The sequence below is a fragment of the Prionailurus viverrinus genome, chromosome D1 (assembly GCF_022837055.1).
Source record: "Prionailurus viverrinus isolate Anna chromosome D1, UM_Priviv_1.0, whole genome shotgun sequence".
Classification (NCBI taxonomy): Eukaryota; Metazoa; Chordata; class Mammalia; order Carnivora; family Felidae; genus Prionailurus; species Prionailurus viverrinus.
Genome location: NC_062570.1, coordinates 70,769,294 through 70,788,222, shown reverse-complemented (window position 1 = coordinate 70,788,222; position 18,929 = coordinate 70,769,294). Strand labels below are relative to the sequence as shown.

Genomic DNA, 18,929 nt, shown 5'->3' with positions numbered 1-18,929 from the left:
CTCACTCCCACTTGACACCTACTCAGACACACATACGCGCATACTCACTCACGCACGCACTCACTCACGCACACGCGCTCACAGTCCCGGGATCCGAGGGGCGGGTCCGCGGGGGTCTGAGCCGCCGGGGGTCAGCGCCGGAATCCCAGCCCAGGCCAGCGCGGCCCCGCCCCGCCCCGCCCCCTCATGCATATGCAGCACCTCAGCCTAGCAGCCCGGCCCCCAGACGGCCATTTGTAGCGGCGCTGGAGGCAGCGTTCGGCAGGCGCTGCGGCGACGTGAGGAGGAGCGCGCCCCCCGGCCGCTGCCGCCCCTGGCCCCTGCGGTCCTCCCGCTCCTCCGCGCCTCGGGCGGGACCCGGCCAGCCCGGGCGCCGCGCTGCCGCCCGGAGCGGCCCTCCCGGCAGCTCCCGGCGCCCGGGACCCCCGCCCGCCGCTCGCCCGCAGCCCGCCGGCCGCACACGTCCCCGGAGCCGGGCCTAGGGCGGGCGGCGGCTCGGCGTGGCCGGGCGGGCTCGGCGGCGTCCCCATGGCCGCGGCCGGCTGGCGGGACGGCTCCGGCCAGGAGAAGTACCGGCTCGTGGTGGTCGGCGGAGGCGGCGTGGGCAAGTCGGCGCTCACCATCCAGTTCATCCAGGTACCTGGAGCGGGCCTGCCGGGGGCGCCGGGGTGGCGGCGGGCGGGGGCTCGCGCTACCTGTGGCGGGGCTGCTGACGCGACCCCGCCCCGGAGGCGCCGCGCGGGCCGGGGGCGGGCGGGGGGTGAGGGCCCGGCTCTGCCCTCCTGCCCTGCGGCCGTGGCGCCGCGCTCCTGCCTGCCCGGCGCCCTGCTCGGCGTCCCGGGAGTCGGGCTTCTCAGGAATGTGTCCGGGAGGGCGGAGCTGGCAGGGTGGGAAGCGTCGATCCACCTTATCGCTCCGGCCGGGGCCGAGCCCTCCGGGGAGGCTGCGCCGCCGCGCCCGTCTTCCTGCCCCGAGGCCCGGGCTCCGGGCGTCGGGCGTGGGGCTTGCAGCCCCTCGAGCTGGGCTTCCAGCCGCCCCGGGCCGCCTCCTGCACCGTCGGTTGCGATCGCGGTGGCAAGTTGGCCGCGGCTCCGCGTGGTCTGCGGGTTTCTCTGCGCACGCTGAGCCGGAGTGCCCGCTCGAGCTGTGTGTTTCTCTTTGTGTGTATTTGTGCTTTTCTTTTAAGTAATCTCTTAGGTAATGTGTCCGGGTGGGAGGTGTGTGAGAATGCCCGAGGGAAATGGTGGCTTCGAGGAAGTTGAGAATGTTCTCCGATAGGATAGGGGTGAGACCATTTCCTAGGAATTCCTGGTGCCTTCCTGCTTCTCCCTTTGCCAAGGTGAAGTTTGGGATGGGCCATGCTCGGAGATGACCGACCGGGGCGTGCCTGCTGTATCTGTTCCAACTACCCACTCCCCCCACCCCGAGACCTCTTTGGATGCTGGAGGCGAAAGTCAGGGCTTGTGGTAAAGACAATTGCGATGGAATTCTTCATTCTTAGGATTTGCTCTGGTTAAGAAGGTTGAGCGATCTTTTTCGGGATTTTAAAAATGAGAAACCCAGATGTCTCTCCGCTTTTGTCAACCTAAAAGGTGTGGCATACGCTGCGAGAGAAGGAAGGGACCCCGTTATAACAGGTAACAAAAGATATTCTTAGTACACAAGAGTGCTGCTAAGATGCTTTGGTGAAGAATTAATTTCTGGTTTCCGTTTCATTCATTTGTTATTAACTGGGATACTTGAATGGCGTATTTCATTTCACTTCATGTTTATAGTGACATTAAAATACAGAGTACTGTTAAATGTGATTGTTACCTTTCACGTTGCCTAAATGAGCAATAATTTGCTGTTGTAATATTTCAAGGGGTTAAAAACTGCTGCTAAAACCTTTGTATCCAGGAAGAGAAGATGTTTGTGTAATGAGTATTTACAGTATGCTCATTAGTGGGTTAAAAAAAAAAATCACACTTTGTAAGAGGTGAGATTGGTTTAAGTTTAGCAGGCTGTAGAATCAGGGATGTTATGTTATATCCCTAGGGCCCAGAGAGAGACTTTAACTGATGGCAGAGCAAAAAAATTTATAGCTAAACCTTTCTTTGGGGACTGTTGTTGGGCTGGTGGTGGTGGTGGTGAGTGAGAGGATAATTCTGGGTTCCAGTATTAGTAAAGTGTCACCTGACAGGTTTAAACCACACATACTTAGTTTTTGTGTGTGTGTGTGTGTGTGTGTGTGTGTGTGTGTGTGTGTGTGTTTTGGTGGGGAGGGATCATCTGAATGTATTTGAATCTTAAGTTACTTAATTAAGGTACTGGAACCTTTTGTTTTTGGGAAATGGTTTTAGAAATTGTTAAGATAACAGTAATTGCTATTTTTAAAATGATTTTCTAGAATTCATTTGTTAAAGAAACACCTTCATGAATAGTACTGTACTAGATGGTATAAAAGAAGGGAAGGTGTGTATGCATGTGAAAGACATACATATATATACATAGAGAAAAAGTGAGCTTTGAGTCAACTGAAGTGTCTGTCTTATTCTGTCATTTATTGGTTGTGAGAACAGTGCCAGAATATTCAGCATCTCTGAGCCTCAATTTAATTATCAGTAAAACGGGTGGGCTGACACATTGTTTATAATCCTATAAATTATGGGAATCATTGTTAGCACCGTATCTGTCACGTAATATGTGCTCACTTAATGATTGCTGCTAGTATAAGTGTCTGTGTACAGTTCTGTAACACATTTAAATGCAGAGAGAATTCAGAATTGGGTAAAAGTCAGTTTGCAAAGAATTGATAAAAGTACTGTGTAGGCTTGGCGGTAGGGAGAGAGGACATACCTTCTGTGAGCATGGGGGAGTTATATGCTAGTTTGGAGAGGGAAGGCAGGCAAGGAGGGGAGTGGGAGAGGCAGATGAATTGGAGCCAGTGAAAGGGAGGAATATAGGTTCTGACATCGGAGGAGACTTTCTGGAGAGGTAGGAGCCAGACCACTTCCATGGAGTCTCAGCTCTGCCACTTGCTGCATGTATAATCTTAGATAAATTACTTAACCTCTTGGTATCTCAATTTTCCCCATCTGTAATCCGGAGAGATAGAAAGTACCAGATAGTGTTGTTGTGAAAATTAGACTTAACATATGTCAAGGGCTTAAAACAATGCCTAGTGCATAATAAATCTACAGATGTTATTGCTGTTATATTAATCTTATATTATGGAGCTAAAGTGACTATTTATCATCTACACTTAATAGAGCCACTATTTATTGTATGACTCTTGGGAAATTAAAATTCATTCTGCTGTGATCGTCTAGCAGTAGTAATTGGGAGAGGAGATGGCAGAAGGATAATAATCTTAACAAGCGGAAGTGAGTTCTCTTTGTAGATCAGGATGACACAAATTGGTTTTATTTATTTTTTAAGTCTTCTGAAACATCCTTTTTACAGTGTTCTGCATATATTTTTCTATGATATAATCTTGAGCAGAAAAAATATAATAAATTGGGGAATGGAGAATGTAAAAACACTTTGTTTTTAGCCTTGACTTTCTGTAACCTTAGGTATACTTGCGACTTAGCATATGAAGAGCTGCAAAATAGGAGATTAAGGCAATAATTACTTAGTGCATTTTCTCCTTAAAAATGACTTTATCAGATCATAAAATGCCTGTATAAAGACGTAAAATATGTTTTTGTTGTTCATAGTTTTTTGAAAAATGTCTTAAGTTCTGTTGGTAAATGGAATACCTAAATGATGAGTAAATACCTAAATGATGAGTAGTTAGGAAGTGATCTTAGCATTGTACAAAGTGAAATGGAGAGAATTTTGCATATCTGGATTCTAGGTTTCCTTACTCAGGTGATGCTAGGGAATTTCTTAATCTTTCCTAATCTTTTCAAGGCTTTAGTTTTTTTTTTTCTCCATAAAACACTGAGTTTGGGTGAACAAACCTGCACCTTTGAAATTCTAGGTTCTCATTTAACCAGCTGTGTGCCTTAGTCAAGTTTCTTGGGTTCCCCAAGCCTCAGTTTCCCTATATGAAAAGGGAAATTAAGTAGTACCTTTAGGTTTTTTGGAATAATTACAATAATGCACGCAAATTGTTCACAGTGCCATCTACAGAGTATGTTAATAATTGTTACCTGGTTTTAATTGCTTCTATTACTTCTGTATCTTGTTCTTCCGAAACAAAATTTGTAATGTATTTATTTTTCCTTGACACGTAATCTGGTCTTTTAAGTCTTCAGTACCCCCTGCCTCCCACCCCAACCTCAAACTCCCCTCTTCACTTTGTGTGGTATTTAGGTGATGAATATTGATCCTGTTTTGAGTCGGGGAAACTTCTTTTTATCAGTTGCAAGTTGATTTTAGGAAAAGATGGAGTAATCGTTGGGTTTGAGGTTAATGCTTTACCTGCTAACTCTGAGAAGAGACCACACATGTTTTATAAGATTAAAGAGAGGAATTTCCCATCCTCTGTTCTTTGTTTAGCATCCTTACTTTCTGTTGAGCAGTTTGTCAGATTTTGAACTATGTAGGGGGTAGTTGATTCCTCACTCACTGGGTTTTAGTCTTACAACCTGTTAGCTGGACCTGACTCAGACATTGCTTTTAACCCAGAGTTTGTCTTTTGCTGGATGCTTTTTCATTGCCTTTTCCTTGGGGTGGAGATCCTAAAGAGATTTCAAGACACATGTATTTATGTTATAGTTAATTGATCCATGTGTGAAGGTTGTGAGTTTAGATTCCAGAATTGCTGTTCTGTTGCGATGTCTGGAAGACACTCTCTGCAATTAAAATAACTTGTGTCTGTGAGTTTAAAACTATACTGTAGACTTGTTTTTTTGTGTGCAGATTATATTTTCAGAGTAATTTACAAGTGAATTCTTAGCATTGAAAAATAAGGCACCTCAGCTGATGGTGGTACATACTGGAGATTGCCTCATTTTGGTAACACCTGAAATGGATGTGCTGGCGGTTCCTGCATAGAAATGGTAGGCACTCAAGGGAAAGGATGATCACTTTTAACAGAGGATAAGCAGAAGGAAATTCTAACCTAGGTTTTCTTAAAACTCATTCTTACATGTGTGTCTCCTTATTGGGATGGGGAAGTTGCCGGAGTTAGTGGAGACGCTTCTGTTGAGTGTCAAGAATCCTCTTTTCCCTTGGTCGAGTACCATTAGAAGGCAAAGTGATGGTGACAGGCAGCTGCCTACTGGGATGGGATTTTTAATTCACCTGTGTTGCTGAAGTGTGGGTCTTTACCAAGCTTTGAAATGAAAGTAGTCCTTAAGGGGCGCCTGGGTGGCCCAGTCAGTTGGGCATTGGACTTGATTTTGGCTTGTGTCATGATCCTACGTTTCATGAGTTCAAGACCTGCATCAGGCTTTGCGCTGACAATGTGGAGCCTGCTTGGGATACTGTCTGTCTCTCGAAAGAAAGAAAGAAAGAAAGAAGGAAAGAAGGAAGGAAAGGAGGAAAGAAGAAAGAAAAGAAAGAAGTCTTTGGTTCGGTTAGGAAAATAAATTAGTAACTTTAAAAGGGGGGAAGGAGTGGGGAAAGAGACTTTCTTGAAGCAGTATTGTTTTTATTTTAAGTTTCCTTTTTTAAAAAAGTTTATTTTGAGAGAGAGAGAGAGCACAAGTAGGGGAGGAGTAGAGAGAGAATCCCAAGCAGGCCCCCCTGACATTGTGGAGCCTGACTCGGGCTCCATCCCATGAACTGTGAGATCATGATCTGAGCTGAAATCAACAGTCTGAAGCTCAACTGACTGAGCCACCCAGGCACTCCTTAAGTTTCCTTTTTCAAATTAAAACTGATCTCATAAAATTGAAATTTTGTGATGCAATGTGAACATTTCTTTCTTTCTTTCTTTCTTTCTTTCTTTCTTTCTTTCTTTCTTTCTTTCTTTCTGTTAGGGAAAATAGAAGCGTGTTTAGAGTATTAGTTCCTTTGTGCCCTTCTTACTGAAAAGTGATAATGAGTAAAAGACTTTCATTCTGCTGGTAGACAATGTTAGTTAATAGTGAATCTACTGGCAAGGCCTTGATCTTGAATTACTTTGGATAGATAGAGCTGCTGAGTCTGTGTTTGGGATTGAAACTTAAAGTAATGTCCTTGGTAGGCCTTTGATTTATTTCTACTTTGCCAACAGAAATGTCTCTCAGGCTTTTGTGAAAAAGACAAAGATTTATATATTCACGTATTTTCTGTGTGGTTCTGAAAGAAGCAAAGAAATGTAAGTTGTCTAAAATTGTGCTACTGGAGACATAATTAGACTGAGTTCCTTGTCACCCTATAAATTATATTTTATTTTTAGTGTTGTATAAAAGCGCTGTGATTGTTTATTGGTTACATGCATTAAATCATAGTTTAATTAGAAATATTATAGTCACAGAATTTGTTGTTTGTATACATTAGGAGTTTAATATTGCCAGCCAACTTCTCTTGCCGCCTCATATGTGATGTTTTTTCTAGGAGAAAGAGCTTTGTATACAAGTAAGTACATGTTCAGTACTAGAAGTATGAATATAAATGTCAAAGTAATATTCAGTGTTGCTTTTTAAAAAAAACTTTACCCAGATTTTCCAAATGCTAACATTTTACCATATTTGTTTTATCCTTTTCCCCATATATGCTTTTTAAAAATCATTTAAGTGTAAGTTGAAGACAGTGACCACTTATTTTTAAGTATCTCCATGTATATTTCCTAAAAAATGAGCATTTGCTTATATAAACAAGATATATAACCAAAATCAGAAATTAACATTGATATATTAGTAATCTAACATGTAGAGCTTTTTCAGATTTTGCCAATTGTCCCAATAATGCCCTTTGTAGCAAAAGAATATCTCAGATTAAGCATTGCATTCAGTTTCCATATCTTCTTTAATTTGGAACTGTTCTTTAGTCTTTGTATTTTAGGACATTGATATTTTTGAAGCGTGTATCTTATTTGTAGAGTTCCTTGATTAGGGTTTGTTTTTTTCTTTTTTTTTCCCCAGCAACACATTTTTCTACAATTGAAAGTGTCCATATAATCCAATTATTTCCTTTTAAGTAACATTTAACATAGCTAGCTAGGGTTTGTTTCTTCATTGTTAAATTCAGGTTCTGCATTTGGGGGGGAGGAACAACACAGAAATAAATGAATTCTTCTTAGTGCATTATATCAGGAGACGTAAAATAGATGTAGATTTGATTCTATCTGTGCTTAACCTTTTGACTCCAGATCTAGAAATTTACCCTTAAAATACACACGCATGAGGTCACAGCATTGTTTGTAACTGAAGAAATTGGAAACACAGAATAGGAGAGGGATTAAATAAAATATGGTACGTGTGGAGCATTATGTAGCTGTAAAAAAAAAAAAAATAAAGATTTCTATGAACTGATGTGAAGGGCCTTCCAGGATAAATTGTTCAGTGAAAAAAACAAAGTGCAAAATACCTATTGCATAATGTGCAGTATACTGCATTTTGTGTAAGAAAGAAGGGGAAATAAGAAAATACATATGTTTTTACTTATTGGGACAAAAACACAGAATGGATAAATCAGAGATTAATGAGATTATTGGTTAGCCAGAGAGGGTGGGTAGGAATGAGGGGGAAGGGGTAGAAAGAATGGGGTTGGTAACCTTTCTGAGGATACTTTCTGACTTTTGGAACCATGTTTAATGTTTCACATACTTAGTCCATAAACAGCAAACACGAGTACAATCAAGTGGTGAAGAAAAAACCACCCTCAGGTGGAGTACAAACAAATAAATGAACTAGGGTCGCCTGGGTGGCTTGGTGGGTTAAGAAGCTAACTCTTGATTTCAGCTTAGGTCATGACCTCATGGTTCATCAGTTCAAGCCCCACATCCAGCTCTGTGCTCACAGCGTGGAGCCTGCTTGGGATTCTCTCTCCCCCTCTCTTTGCACCTCCCTCGCTTGCTCTCTCTCTTTCAAAATAATAAACTTAAAAAAAAAATAAAGGAAATAAATGAACCGAACCTTATTTCAAATGAGTAAGATAACTACACTGAAGGGGGGAAAGAAAAAAACTAACTTTTGAACTGGGTGTTTGGACTATGTCCTCAGGATAAAGACAAAAAGAACTTGAAGCAAACATTGAACTCTAGTTAATAGGCTGTGTGTGTATGTGAGAGAGAGAGAGAGGGACATGGCTTTTCAATTCTGAAGCAATTTTCTATACTAGGATGAAGCAAATCAGTAAATATGTTGTGGAAAATGGGAGCCAACTTTCTCATTGTTGGTGAAGGGAGTTTTAAATGTGGAAAGGGGGAAGGCTAGCCTCAACTCAGATGCTTGCTTGGAATTGAAGATGTTGTCACAAATTCATGGTTTAAAAATTATAGATGCAGAAAAAGATGTGTGTGGATACACATGCACATACCTGCGCTTTTTTTTTTTTTTTCAGCTCTGTATGCTGAGAGTATATAGAAATCGTGACTTCTTATTAGCAGTGAGAATACCTAGAGCCAGATCTTGGTTTCTAAATACCCTTCTTTACTAGAAGGAAACTTGGAGAAGTGACTAATCTCAGGCCTAGAGCAGAGAATAGAAGATGAGCTAGGAACATTTTGTAGTGCCAGAAAGTAAGATAGTGCTCAAAAGACAAAACAATGGTGACATGTCAAAGAGACACAGCCAACCCAAAGAACTCCCATTGGCTAACTCTGGGACAATATAGGCCATCGAATAATGATACTAATTGATTATCGTCCATAAAGTAAGAATCTGTGAATCCATAGGGATAAATAAATGAAGGAGGAAGGAAAGTTCTTATGGTAGAATTCTAATAAGCTTAGAGGAGGTGGTGGAATTAGAAAATCACTATTTGGCAGTATAACAGTTGATTCAAGTCAGAATCATAAATAGATGTTAAAACTGGTGGGTTTGAGAGTAGCTGGATATTAACATAGTCTCAAATATCTGCCCATAAGGTATTAATTATCGAGGGAAAATAACCACAGTGAGGAAACCTGGCTGACGTCACCTTGGCCAAGTGATCAATTAAGACCTCTGATGTTGCTTTATTTAGGTAATGATAATAAGCAGAGTTTGTTCTATTCAGTTATATTAACAAAATCTGGTCTTCATAATCAGTCTAGCTCGGCATGGAGTGAAATTAAGCCTAAAGAAACCAAGTTGAGGCAAAAGGGGATTGACTTGTTCTGTTTAAGGAGAAAATTTCTGTCTAATTTTGTAGGCAGGTATCTTGAGGGAAAGATTGAAAAATTTCTCTTAGGTCAGTACAGATTTTGGTCATGATCTTTAGCATAATGACCTCCCTTTGTACTAATCTTGTATTTTGCTATATATTTTCTATCCTTTTTTACTCAGATTTACCTTAAAATTATTCATAAACATTTTTAATTAGAAAATTAGAATAATACTGTCTTATTCCCAGTTATGGGAAGTGAGGAAGTTAGAAGTTTTGTTTGCTGTTTCCACCCATATCTTTCATAAATTTAATGTCCTTATTTAAAGCAACTAAGTGTGTGTTGCAGTGTTTTTAAAAGATCGTTTTTTGTCTTTTACATTCTGTTTTGCTACTATATTAGTAAATAGTAATGGTATTAATCTTTTTCTATGAAGGGTCATTGCTTTTATTTGCCATTTGTGTCATTCTCACTGGTGTCAGTGCTTACAGGTAGTCTTTATCAACAGCTAGTCTTTATTTTGAAATGTGATTTGGAGAATACTTTCAAGTATTACTTTTTACTGTAAAGATAGCCAAGGTTATATTTACTTTTGCATGGTAAGTGATGATTTGGCTGGACATAAAATTGTTGGGCCCCCCAGCGTTTTTGTACTACAACAGTGGGGGTGTATCTTTGTTTTCTGATTCTTGACCTTTATTTGGCTGGTGGGCCTCCCATTTCTGTCCTGCAGGAATAATTATTTTCTGCTTGCATGCTTGTAGCCTTTGCTTATCACTGGAAATGGAAACATTTATCAGGATATGGGTAGAACTTTTTCTCTGTTCACTAGGTTTCCCTGGGAAATGATGAAACCCTCTCATCTCAGGTCTGGGAAGGTTTTCTTCATTTTTGAATTCATTTTCTCAATCATCTCATGAAATACTTATTATTTATGCATCGATTCTCTGCAATCATTATACCATACTGTGTTAAGTTAATCAGCAAAAAAGAAGATAGTCTTTATTCTAGGAAAATTTGCCAAATTGCCTTCTGTATCATTGATGTAGTTTTCTGGATGTGAAATCTAATTACTGTCTCAAACTGATTTAATGCCCTTGATATCTCAGTCTGATATTAACCAGTGGTAATGTTCTTTTTTTTTTTTTTTTTCTTAAGGCCACAAAACTGCTATTTTCTAAAGTTTGGTGCTATTTAAGGAAATAACTCCTTCCAGGGGGAGACGTTTTTCCCTGTGTAGTAGAGTATGTTTTTAAAAATGTATCGTCCCATGAAGAGTTGCTTTTAGCCATTCCTGGTGTTGGAGGTAAAGAACTGGCCATCCTTCAGAATTACTGTGGGGCCCTTGGATTCTCAATCTTTTTGATGCTGAAGGGCAGGTTGATTCCAGGGGGCTTTAATTTTTGGAGTATCAGCAGGATTTCAACAAATGTGAAATTCTGTTAATTCAGTCCTATTTGGGGTTTTGGCTGAGAGGTGTCATTTTGGAGAATTAGAGGTGGTTAAAAGGGATAGTTTTCAGGTTTATTTACCCTTCAAGATCAAGCTTTCTGCACTGAGGCACATGGAAGAAGCTGGGGAGACAGTGAGTGTGAGATGCTGTAAGATGAAGATCAAGGCAAAGGTTTTTCTTGCTGTAGGTATAGAAATTGGAATGGCTTAGAAGCAAAAGAAGTCCTTTTTTTAGCATGTGTGTGTATGTTTGTGATCTGAACTGTGCTTATTTGATATTGTATAGATGTCTTTTCATGATTTCATAAACTTTTTTGTTCTTTTTCCTTGTTTTTTTTGTTTTTTTTTTTAATGAGATTGCCATCTACTTTTTACAGTAGTACTTTAGGTTATTTACATGGCATTTTAAAGAAATTGTAGTGAGAGGTTTTCTAGGATGTTTGTAGTGCCCTTAATGACTTGTGGAAAGGCACTGTAAGACTGATTTTGCATTGCTTCCTTTGATATGAAATCTTGTACTTTGTATTCTTAGATAAATTTCATTTGTTTGGATGTCTCCTTAATTTTTAAGATACACATTTGGGGAAGGGTTGAGTGGATTCTTCTGTGGATTTCTAGCTTTGTTAGGCTGTGGTCAAAGAATGTGACCTATAAATTCTCTGTGTTTTGGAACATTAAGAATTTTTAGTGGCCAAATACAATTAATATTTGTAAATATTTTAAGAACACAAGAGAAGAATAAGTATTCATTTGTAGCTTCTAAGGTGCAAAGTTTTGTTCAAATCTATTATAATGGAATTTGTTGATTATACTCAGATCTTTTATAGCTTCTGTTTTTTTGTTACCTAGTTAATCTGTGAAACTCTGAAATACATTCATTAAATATCCCATGAAGACTGTGTTTTAAGTTTCCTTGAGTGTCTTATTTTGCTTTATTTTGATGTTATAATTTTATATATAAAATGTTATGCTTGAATCTTTGTATTAAAATTCAGTAGTGTTAGTCTTGTGTGGAGTTTAACCTTGATTTTGATCCTGTGATACTACATTGCCATTCAGCTTTCTGTTTGTATGCATTTACTTCATTGATATTTTCCATTTCTTTTTTGGTTATTTTGTAGTAAGCTTTTGTGAACAGTATTTAATGTGATCTTTAAAAGTCAAATCTGAGGGTCTTTGTCTTTTGGTAGGGAATTCAGCCCATTCACATTTATTGTGTAATTTGATTATGTATTTGTGAAGTAATCTAGATAAATACATTTTTATCCTTTTTATTTTTATATTTTCTTTGTTTTTAATTTTTATTTATGCAGGCTTAATTGAGTTTATTTTTATTGCTTTATTTACCATGCATTGAGAGTATAAATGTAGAAATTAGTTTAAAAGTAGAGTTTGTTTCTTTGAAACTTATTCCTTGTGGTTGCTTTTGTCATAGTTATATGTAGTCTGTGACATTAACCACAACAGCTGCCATGTTTTTGTTTTTTTAAAAAGATTTCCTAGACCTGAAAAAATTCATGCTGCTTATCTGAGAAAAGACAGTTTGAGGTAGCGCAAAGAATCCTTTTTGTGAGTCAAGACATTTATGTAGATCTTGGTTTAGCCTATATATGACTGTGGCTTTGGACAAGATAACCATTCTGTGTTTGATTCACTTTGGCACTGTTATTTTAAGCCCTGTAAACACTACAATGTTTACAAGTAGAACAAGTATTTCAGTAAAGGATTTTATAGATTTGGAATATTTTGCCCGAATGTCTTCCCCTTAGTTGTATTTGTTTGTACATTTTATACTTTAGATTTTGAGAGTCATAGACCAAGGATACTTCTGTTACATAGAAGTAATCATGTAGCAAAATATGTTAATATTTATTAATTGTTAGTATTAGGTCTTGAACAGGAAATAGTAAATCGTTGGGAAAAGAAAGTGGTCTTAAGAAAGATGAGTTGTGTCTATTCTGGTTCCATAGCTGCTGGTTACTAAAGAAGACAAAGAACCGAACTGTTTTTCACTTTGGATTTCAGAGTTTCTTTGTAATTAAAAGATTACCTATACGTAATAACGTAGTAACGTGTACATTTGAATGAATCTTGTGTTAGAAGTTTTAGTAGTTGATCCATAGCATTCAGTTTTTTTTGAAAATAGTCTTTAGAGAAGATAGTCCTATTGTAATTTCTTTCTGGAAATTCTGACTCAGGAAATGTAAAACAGCCTGAGAGTAAGGTCTTAAAAGATTTATTACTTTTGTCTTGTTTCCTGGTGGGTTTTCTTTTAATGCCTTGCTTTTGGTTAAATGATGACATGTGGTTGAGATTACAACAGTCAGCAATTTGTTAGCTGAGAGGAAAAGAATAGTAAGCACATAGTTGAGTCAAACTGCAAAGGAAGTTTTGTGATAGGTATAACATTTAAGTTTTAGAAATCTTGTGGAAAAGTTGCGTGACTATGAAATTTGTAATTTTTGTCCCTTTTGTCTCTGAAATTAAGGTGTGTCAGTAAGGTGGGGAAATTTGCCTTAAGCGTGTGTATGCATGTGTGCAAGCATACACAGATGTGGATCTTGTTCGAACTGAGAGTGAATTTAAGTTTAGAGAAGGGTTCATGGGTTTTGGGAATAAAAAAATGCAGATAAAGTATAAAACAGTGGACTTGGTCTGTGATAATTTAACTTGCAGATGTTTAAATGAATGGTTACAATAGCTTGAGTACTACCCGAATTATTTTCACATATTGGCATGGAATTTCCATGCCAATCCTTGGTTTGAATTAGCTACTTCTCAATTATCAAGTTACTTAATGTTAACAGCTTCGTATCACTGCAGTGTTATGTGGTCAAACACTTTACATTTAGCGTTAAGAATGGAGAAGAAATTGGTGAGATTATGTATCAGCAATTCAGACTTCATCAAATGTTGGGTTTTGGGATTATTTTCTTACCATTAGAAAATCTGATAGGTGATCATAATTTTAGCAGGTGTTAAAATAGTATGGAAAGTTTTGTTATAATGTTAGATTGTGATTCTTGGGTTTTAATTTTATGTTTAAAGACACAGACTGATTTTGTTTATTGTTTCTCCTTTCTTAATTGCAAATTACGTATTTACTTAGATTTCTTTGTAGCAGACAGTTTCAGGAAGTAGCCATTGGCAGAGCTGATTAGTCAAATGAAGTTGTCTGACATGGGTTACTTTAGTTTGTGGTTTTAGATGAACAGTACATGGTGCACAGCTGTTGCTCCAACAGCTTTGTTCCAGCTGTCTTACTGGCCTGTCACAAAATACCCCACATTCCTTTTTTTTTTTTTTAAGTGGAACCCTGTGTAATATTCTATACTCTATTGCTTAAAATGGGTCCTACTAATTACTTTAATGACTTTTCTTCACTTTTATTCCTATCCATAGCTACTTAGTTAGAATGGCGCTAAAATGGATTATGAGTGATTTATAAGCCTTGTCATATTTATAATTTTTTGTTGTTAATTAAAGTTGCAGTTGTGAAATGTTTGTACAGGTTAAGTAGTTAACATTGAAAAGGGCACCCAACGTAACGTCCCCAAATAAATAGTTGGTATTTGGATGTGAAACTGACATCTTCTAATTTCCTATTTTAACCTTGAGTTTGTATTAATAAGTTTCAACAGAATTATAAGATGGAAAGCCATAATATGGTTTATAAAGCTTGTGTAGTACTTTTATAGGTAGACTTTACTTTGTGTTTTTGATACAGTGGTTGGACTTCATTTTGCTATCTTATGTTGTAACTGAATTACAATACTAATGATTTCAAGTTTTTTTTCTTAAAGATCTTATTTTTTTTAATGTTTATTTTTGACACAGAGAGAGACAGCATGAATGGGGGAGGGGCAGAGAGAGAGGGAGACAGAATCAGAAGCAGGCTCCAGGCTCTGAGCTATCAGCACAGAGCCCGATGTGGGGCTCAAACTTGCAGACTGTGAGATCATAACCTGTGCAGAAGTCGGACGCTTAACCAATTGAGCCACCCAACAAAGATCTTATTTTTTAAGTAATCTCTACACCCAAAGTGGGGCTTGAACTCACAATCGTAAGATCAAGAGTTGTATGCTCCACTGACTGAGCCAACCAGGCACCTGTTTGTTTTGCTATTTAATAAGGAACAAGGACCTGTGAAGAATATTTTGAATCAATGATGATTAATATATATTGAACATATTCTGTGTATTAGACGTCATGCTAAAAACTTTATCAATATTGCCTCATTTAATCTTTATGATTTATTCTGTCTTTTTTTACAGCTATAGAGACTGAGGCTCAGTGGTTAAATATGTTGCTCAGGATCCCACAATAATGGCTCAGATGGGACTTGAACCTTTATTTTCTGATTACAAAGCACCTTACAGGTGCTAAGGGCTACACTATACTACCTTGCCCCCAAAAACCACTTTTTATTTAATGAGTTACCTTAATAATGACGTTTTTGTCTCAGTTGTGTTTCTTTTCTTCTTTTTTTCTTCTTTTAAAGTTAAGTTCATGAAACATTTTCCATTTAGTTGAAATTAGGAGAGCTGAGATTGCATAGTGAGTGAGGTTTTGTTTAAAGTATTGCCTTGCTTCCCTCTCTGTTCCCCTGCTTCCTTGTGATCGATGTCCCATTACTCCTGCACACGCTGCCCTAGCTTTTGCTCTCTCCCCAGACCTGGCAACCTCCAGACGCCTGCCCATCCTGTTTGAAATTCCTGCTCTCACACAGCCTATTGCTCCTGGAGAAGCACAGTCTGATCATGCTTAGTCACAATCTGTGTGAAATGCACATCCATGACTCTTTTGAAGCTCTGTCCTTTACCAAGTATGCCGTTTTATCTGACTAATTCTTAGTCATCTTTCTAGATGTGACTCAGGGTTCATCTCCAGCAAGCCTTTCCCCAGGGAATATCCAGATTGGAGTAGGTGCCCCTCCCATGTGCCTCCATTGAATCCTGTACATATTTTTGATGAACTTTCTGAGAGTAAGTTGTGGAAGTAATGTCCCTTTACTGTTCTGAAGAACAAAAAAGAGAGTCTTTAATATGATCTTAGTACAGTTACCAAAGTCAGGAAGTTGTAATACTTTTAACTTAGATTATTGAAACTTAGTTGTTCCAATAATGTCTTCTATAGCATAGCAAAAGAAAATCTTTTTGGTCTAGGATCCAATCCAGGATTGAACATTGTACTTATTTTTAATGTCTTTTTAGTCTTAAAGTTATTTGTAAAACATTCCACAATTTGGGTTGTCTGATGTTTTCTTATCATTAGAAGCAAATTAGGTAGTTTCGGCAGAACTATCACAAAAGAAGAGTCTTCCTCCAGTACAGACCTTATATTAGGGAGGCACATGTCTATTTTTCCCAATACTGGTGTAGAATTGGACCACTCTGTTAACCACTGAAAAGTGATGACTGTTCCCTTTGTAATAAGTATCTTGTGGGTAGAGATACTGAGGCCAGGTTAATAACTACTTTCGAGCTTTTAGGGTTGTGTCTCTTTCTCATTGCTCAACCTCTTGTCCTTTCTTCTTTCCCTCCTTTCCTAGTTTCCTTCTTTCTTTCTTATACTCGCTGTCTCTAATTTGCATTTTGTGACAAGTTTTTTTTTTTATCCTCAAAGAATGCTTGAATTGTACTCACAGGTTTTTAAGGGCAGAGCCCCAGTTATACCACATTTTATTTGGTGAAAGGATCTATATTTTGTTGGCCTTGGTTTCTTCATCTGTAAAATGAAGGTTCTGAAATAGATCATATTCTAAGGTCCTTTTAGATTCTACAGTCTTATGGCACATAAGTTTAGGAGTTTGTGTGTGTGTGTGTGTGTGTTTTCTTTCCAGTTAGGTTGTTTTATCTTGTTTGGCATTTTTTTTCCCTAAGATTTTTTTTTTTAATTTTTTTTTTTTTCAACGTTTATTTATTTTTTGGGACAGAGAGAGACAGAGCATGAATGGGGGAGGGGCAGAGAGAGAGGGAGACACAGAAACAGGCTCCAGGCTCTGAGCCATCAGCCCAGAGCCTGATGCGGGGCTCAAACTCACGGACCGCGAGATCGTGACCTGGCTGAAGTCGGACGCTTAACCGACTGCGCCACCCAGGCGCCCCTCCCTAAGATTTTTAAAAAGTTGTCTTCATACTTCCTGTACAGTATATAAATGTCTCACTGCTTTGGCTTATAATAGAACTGATCTTTGACTGGGGCCATGATATTCTTCACACTTGGATTGGTAATTCCTCTTTCCAACCTGGAAGACAAAGTGTGCTTTTCTTTTTTCATGGAGTGGAGAACTCATTCCTGCACAATCAATAAATCCTGTCATTCCATGGAGTTTTCTAAATTGCTTAAAAAGGAAAAGAAGAAAAAAACCCTATTCAGTCTAGTTGTGTTTATTACCTTTAAAAACATGGTTTATGGGTAACTTTTTTGCAGGGTTTCATAGAATTTCTAATCATTATATCATAGTTTTTAAAGAAGTGAGAATCTTGGGGCACTTGGGTGGCTCAGTCGGTTAAGCAGCCACTCTTGATTGTGCCTTAGGTTATGATCTCATGATTCGTGAGTTCAAGCCCCATGTCGGAGTTGGCTTGGGATTCTCTCTCTTTCTCTCTCTCTGTCCCTCCCCAGCTCGTGCTCTCTCGTCCTCTCAAAAAAAAATAAATAAATAAAAATAAAAAGAATCTTGATTCATTGTAGAGTTTTTTTTTTTTTAATTTTTTTTTTCAACGTTTATTTATTTTTTGGGACAGAGAGAGACAGAGCATGAACAGGGGAGGGGCAGAGAGAGAGGGAGACACAGAATCGGAAACTGGCTCCAGGCTCTGAGCCATCAGCCCAGAGCCTGACGTGGGGCTCGAACTCCCGGACCGCGAGATCGTGACCTGGCTGAAGTCGGACGCTTAACCGACTGCACCACCCAGGCGCCCCCATGGTAGAGTTTAGAACAAATTATTTAGTTGTAGAAGTCAATTTCATTTTATCAACTTTTTTATTTTTTTTAATTTTTTTTTATTTTTGGGACAGAGAGAGACAGAGCATGAACGGGGGAGGGGCAGAGAGAGAGGGAGACACAGACTCGGAAACAGGCTCCGAGCCATCAGCCCAGAGCCTGACGCTGGGCTCGAACTCACGGACCGTGAGATCGTGACCTGGCTGAAGTCGGACGCTTAACCGACTGCGCCACCCAGGCGCCCCGTCAATTTCATTTTAAACAGACTGGAAGAGTCCTGTTATTTTAGCGTTGTTAATACTTTAAAATTCTGCAGTAAAAGCATTAGGTTATTTAATGAATTACAAAAATTGCTTGGCCACATCTTAACTTTTTAAAAATAATTCTTAAGAATTTTTATACTGGGGCGCCTGGATGGCTCAGTCGGTTGAGCATCCAACTTTGGCTCAGGTCATGATCTCAAAGTTCGTGAGTTGGAGCCCCACATCGGGCTCTGTACTGACAGCTCAGAGCCTGGAGCCTGCTTCTGATTCTGTGTCTCCCTCTCTCTCTGCCCCTCCCCTGCTCATGGTCTTTCTGTCTCAAAAATAAATAAAAAACATTAAAAAAATTAAAAAAAAATTTTTTATACTAACTAGAACTTACCTTTTATGATGTTTTGCACTTGAGCATTCAGGGAACTTTTGTGTATATGGTTTCCTTTTAATACCAGCAATAACCCTTTATGATTGCAAGGTGGTGATCATGGTCATTGTTATTTCCATCTTGTAGAAGAGGAGATGGGGGCTTGGGAAGCAGCTATTTGCCCACGGTCCTATACCAAGTAAGTAGGGAAGCTGAGATTGGGTTTCCCAACTCCTAAAATACAATAATCGTCTTACTACAGCCTATGAATGTTATATTGGAATAAAACCCCCAACACTGGAGCACCTGGGTGGCTAAGTTGGTTGAGCATCTGACTTCAGCTTGGGTCATGATCTCACAGTTCGTGAGTTGGAGCCCTGCATAGGGCTTGCTGCTGTTGGGGGGCACAGAGCCCACTTTGGATCCTCTGTCCCCCTTTCTCCCTCCCTCCCCCACTTGTGCGCGCGCGCTCTCTCTCTCTCTCTCTCTCTGTCGCTTTCTTTCTCAAAAATAAATAAACATTTAAAAAAAATGCCAACACTTACTAGAGGGGAACTGAAAGGAGTGATATAATCTCATTTAATGGATGGAATTCTGCTACCTGTTACCAGTATGGATCTGGAGGGAGCACTGAATAGGGGTGGGATCAGTGAATGAGATTTCCTCAGAAGCACACTTGATGACTTGATGGGTTTCTACTAGAGCTGTTGATGAAGAGGGCACTGTTGGAAGCTAGTG

General features: G+C 39.3%; 1 protein-coding gene across 1 annotated transcript in view; it reads left to right on the top strand.

Moving 5' to 3' along the window:
- The first annotated feature begins 437 nt into the window (after window positions 1–437).
- Window positions 438–18,929, top strand: part of RRAS2 (RAS related 2) — a 75,418-nt gene continuing 56,926 nt past the window's right edge. Inside the window, exon 1 of the mRNA XM_047876860.1 lies at window positions 438–636. Coding sequence (XP_047732816.1) covers window positions 529–636 — 108 coding nt within the window. The 5' untranslated portion in view covers window positions 438–528. The remainder of the gene's footprint in view (window positions 637–18,929) is intronic.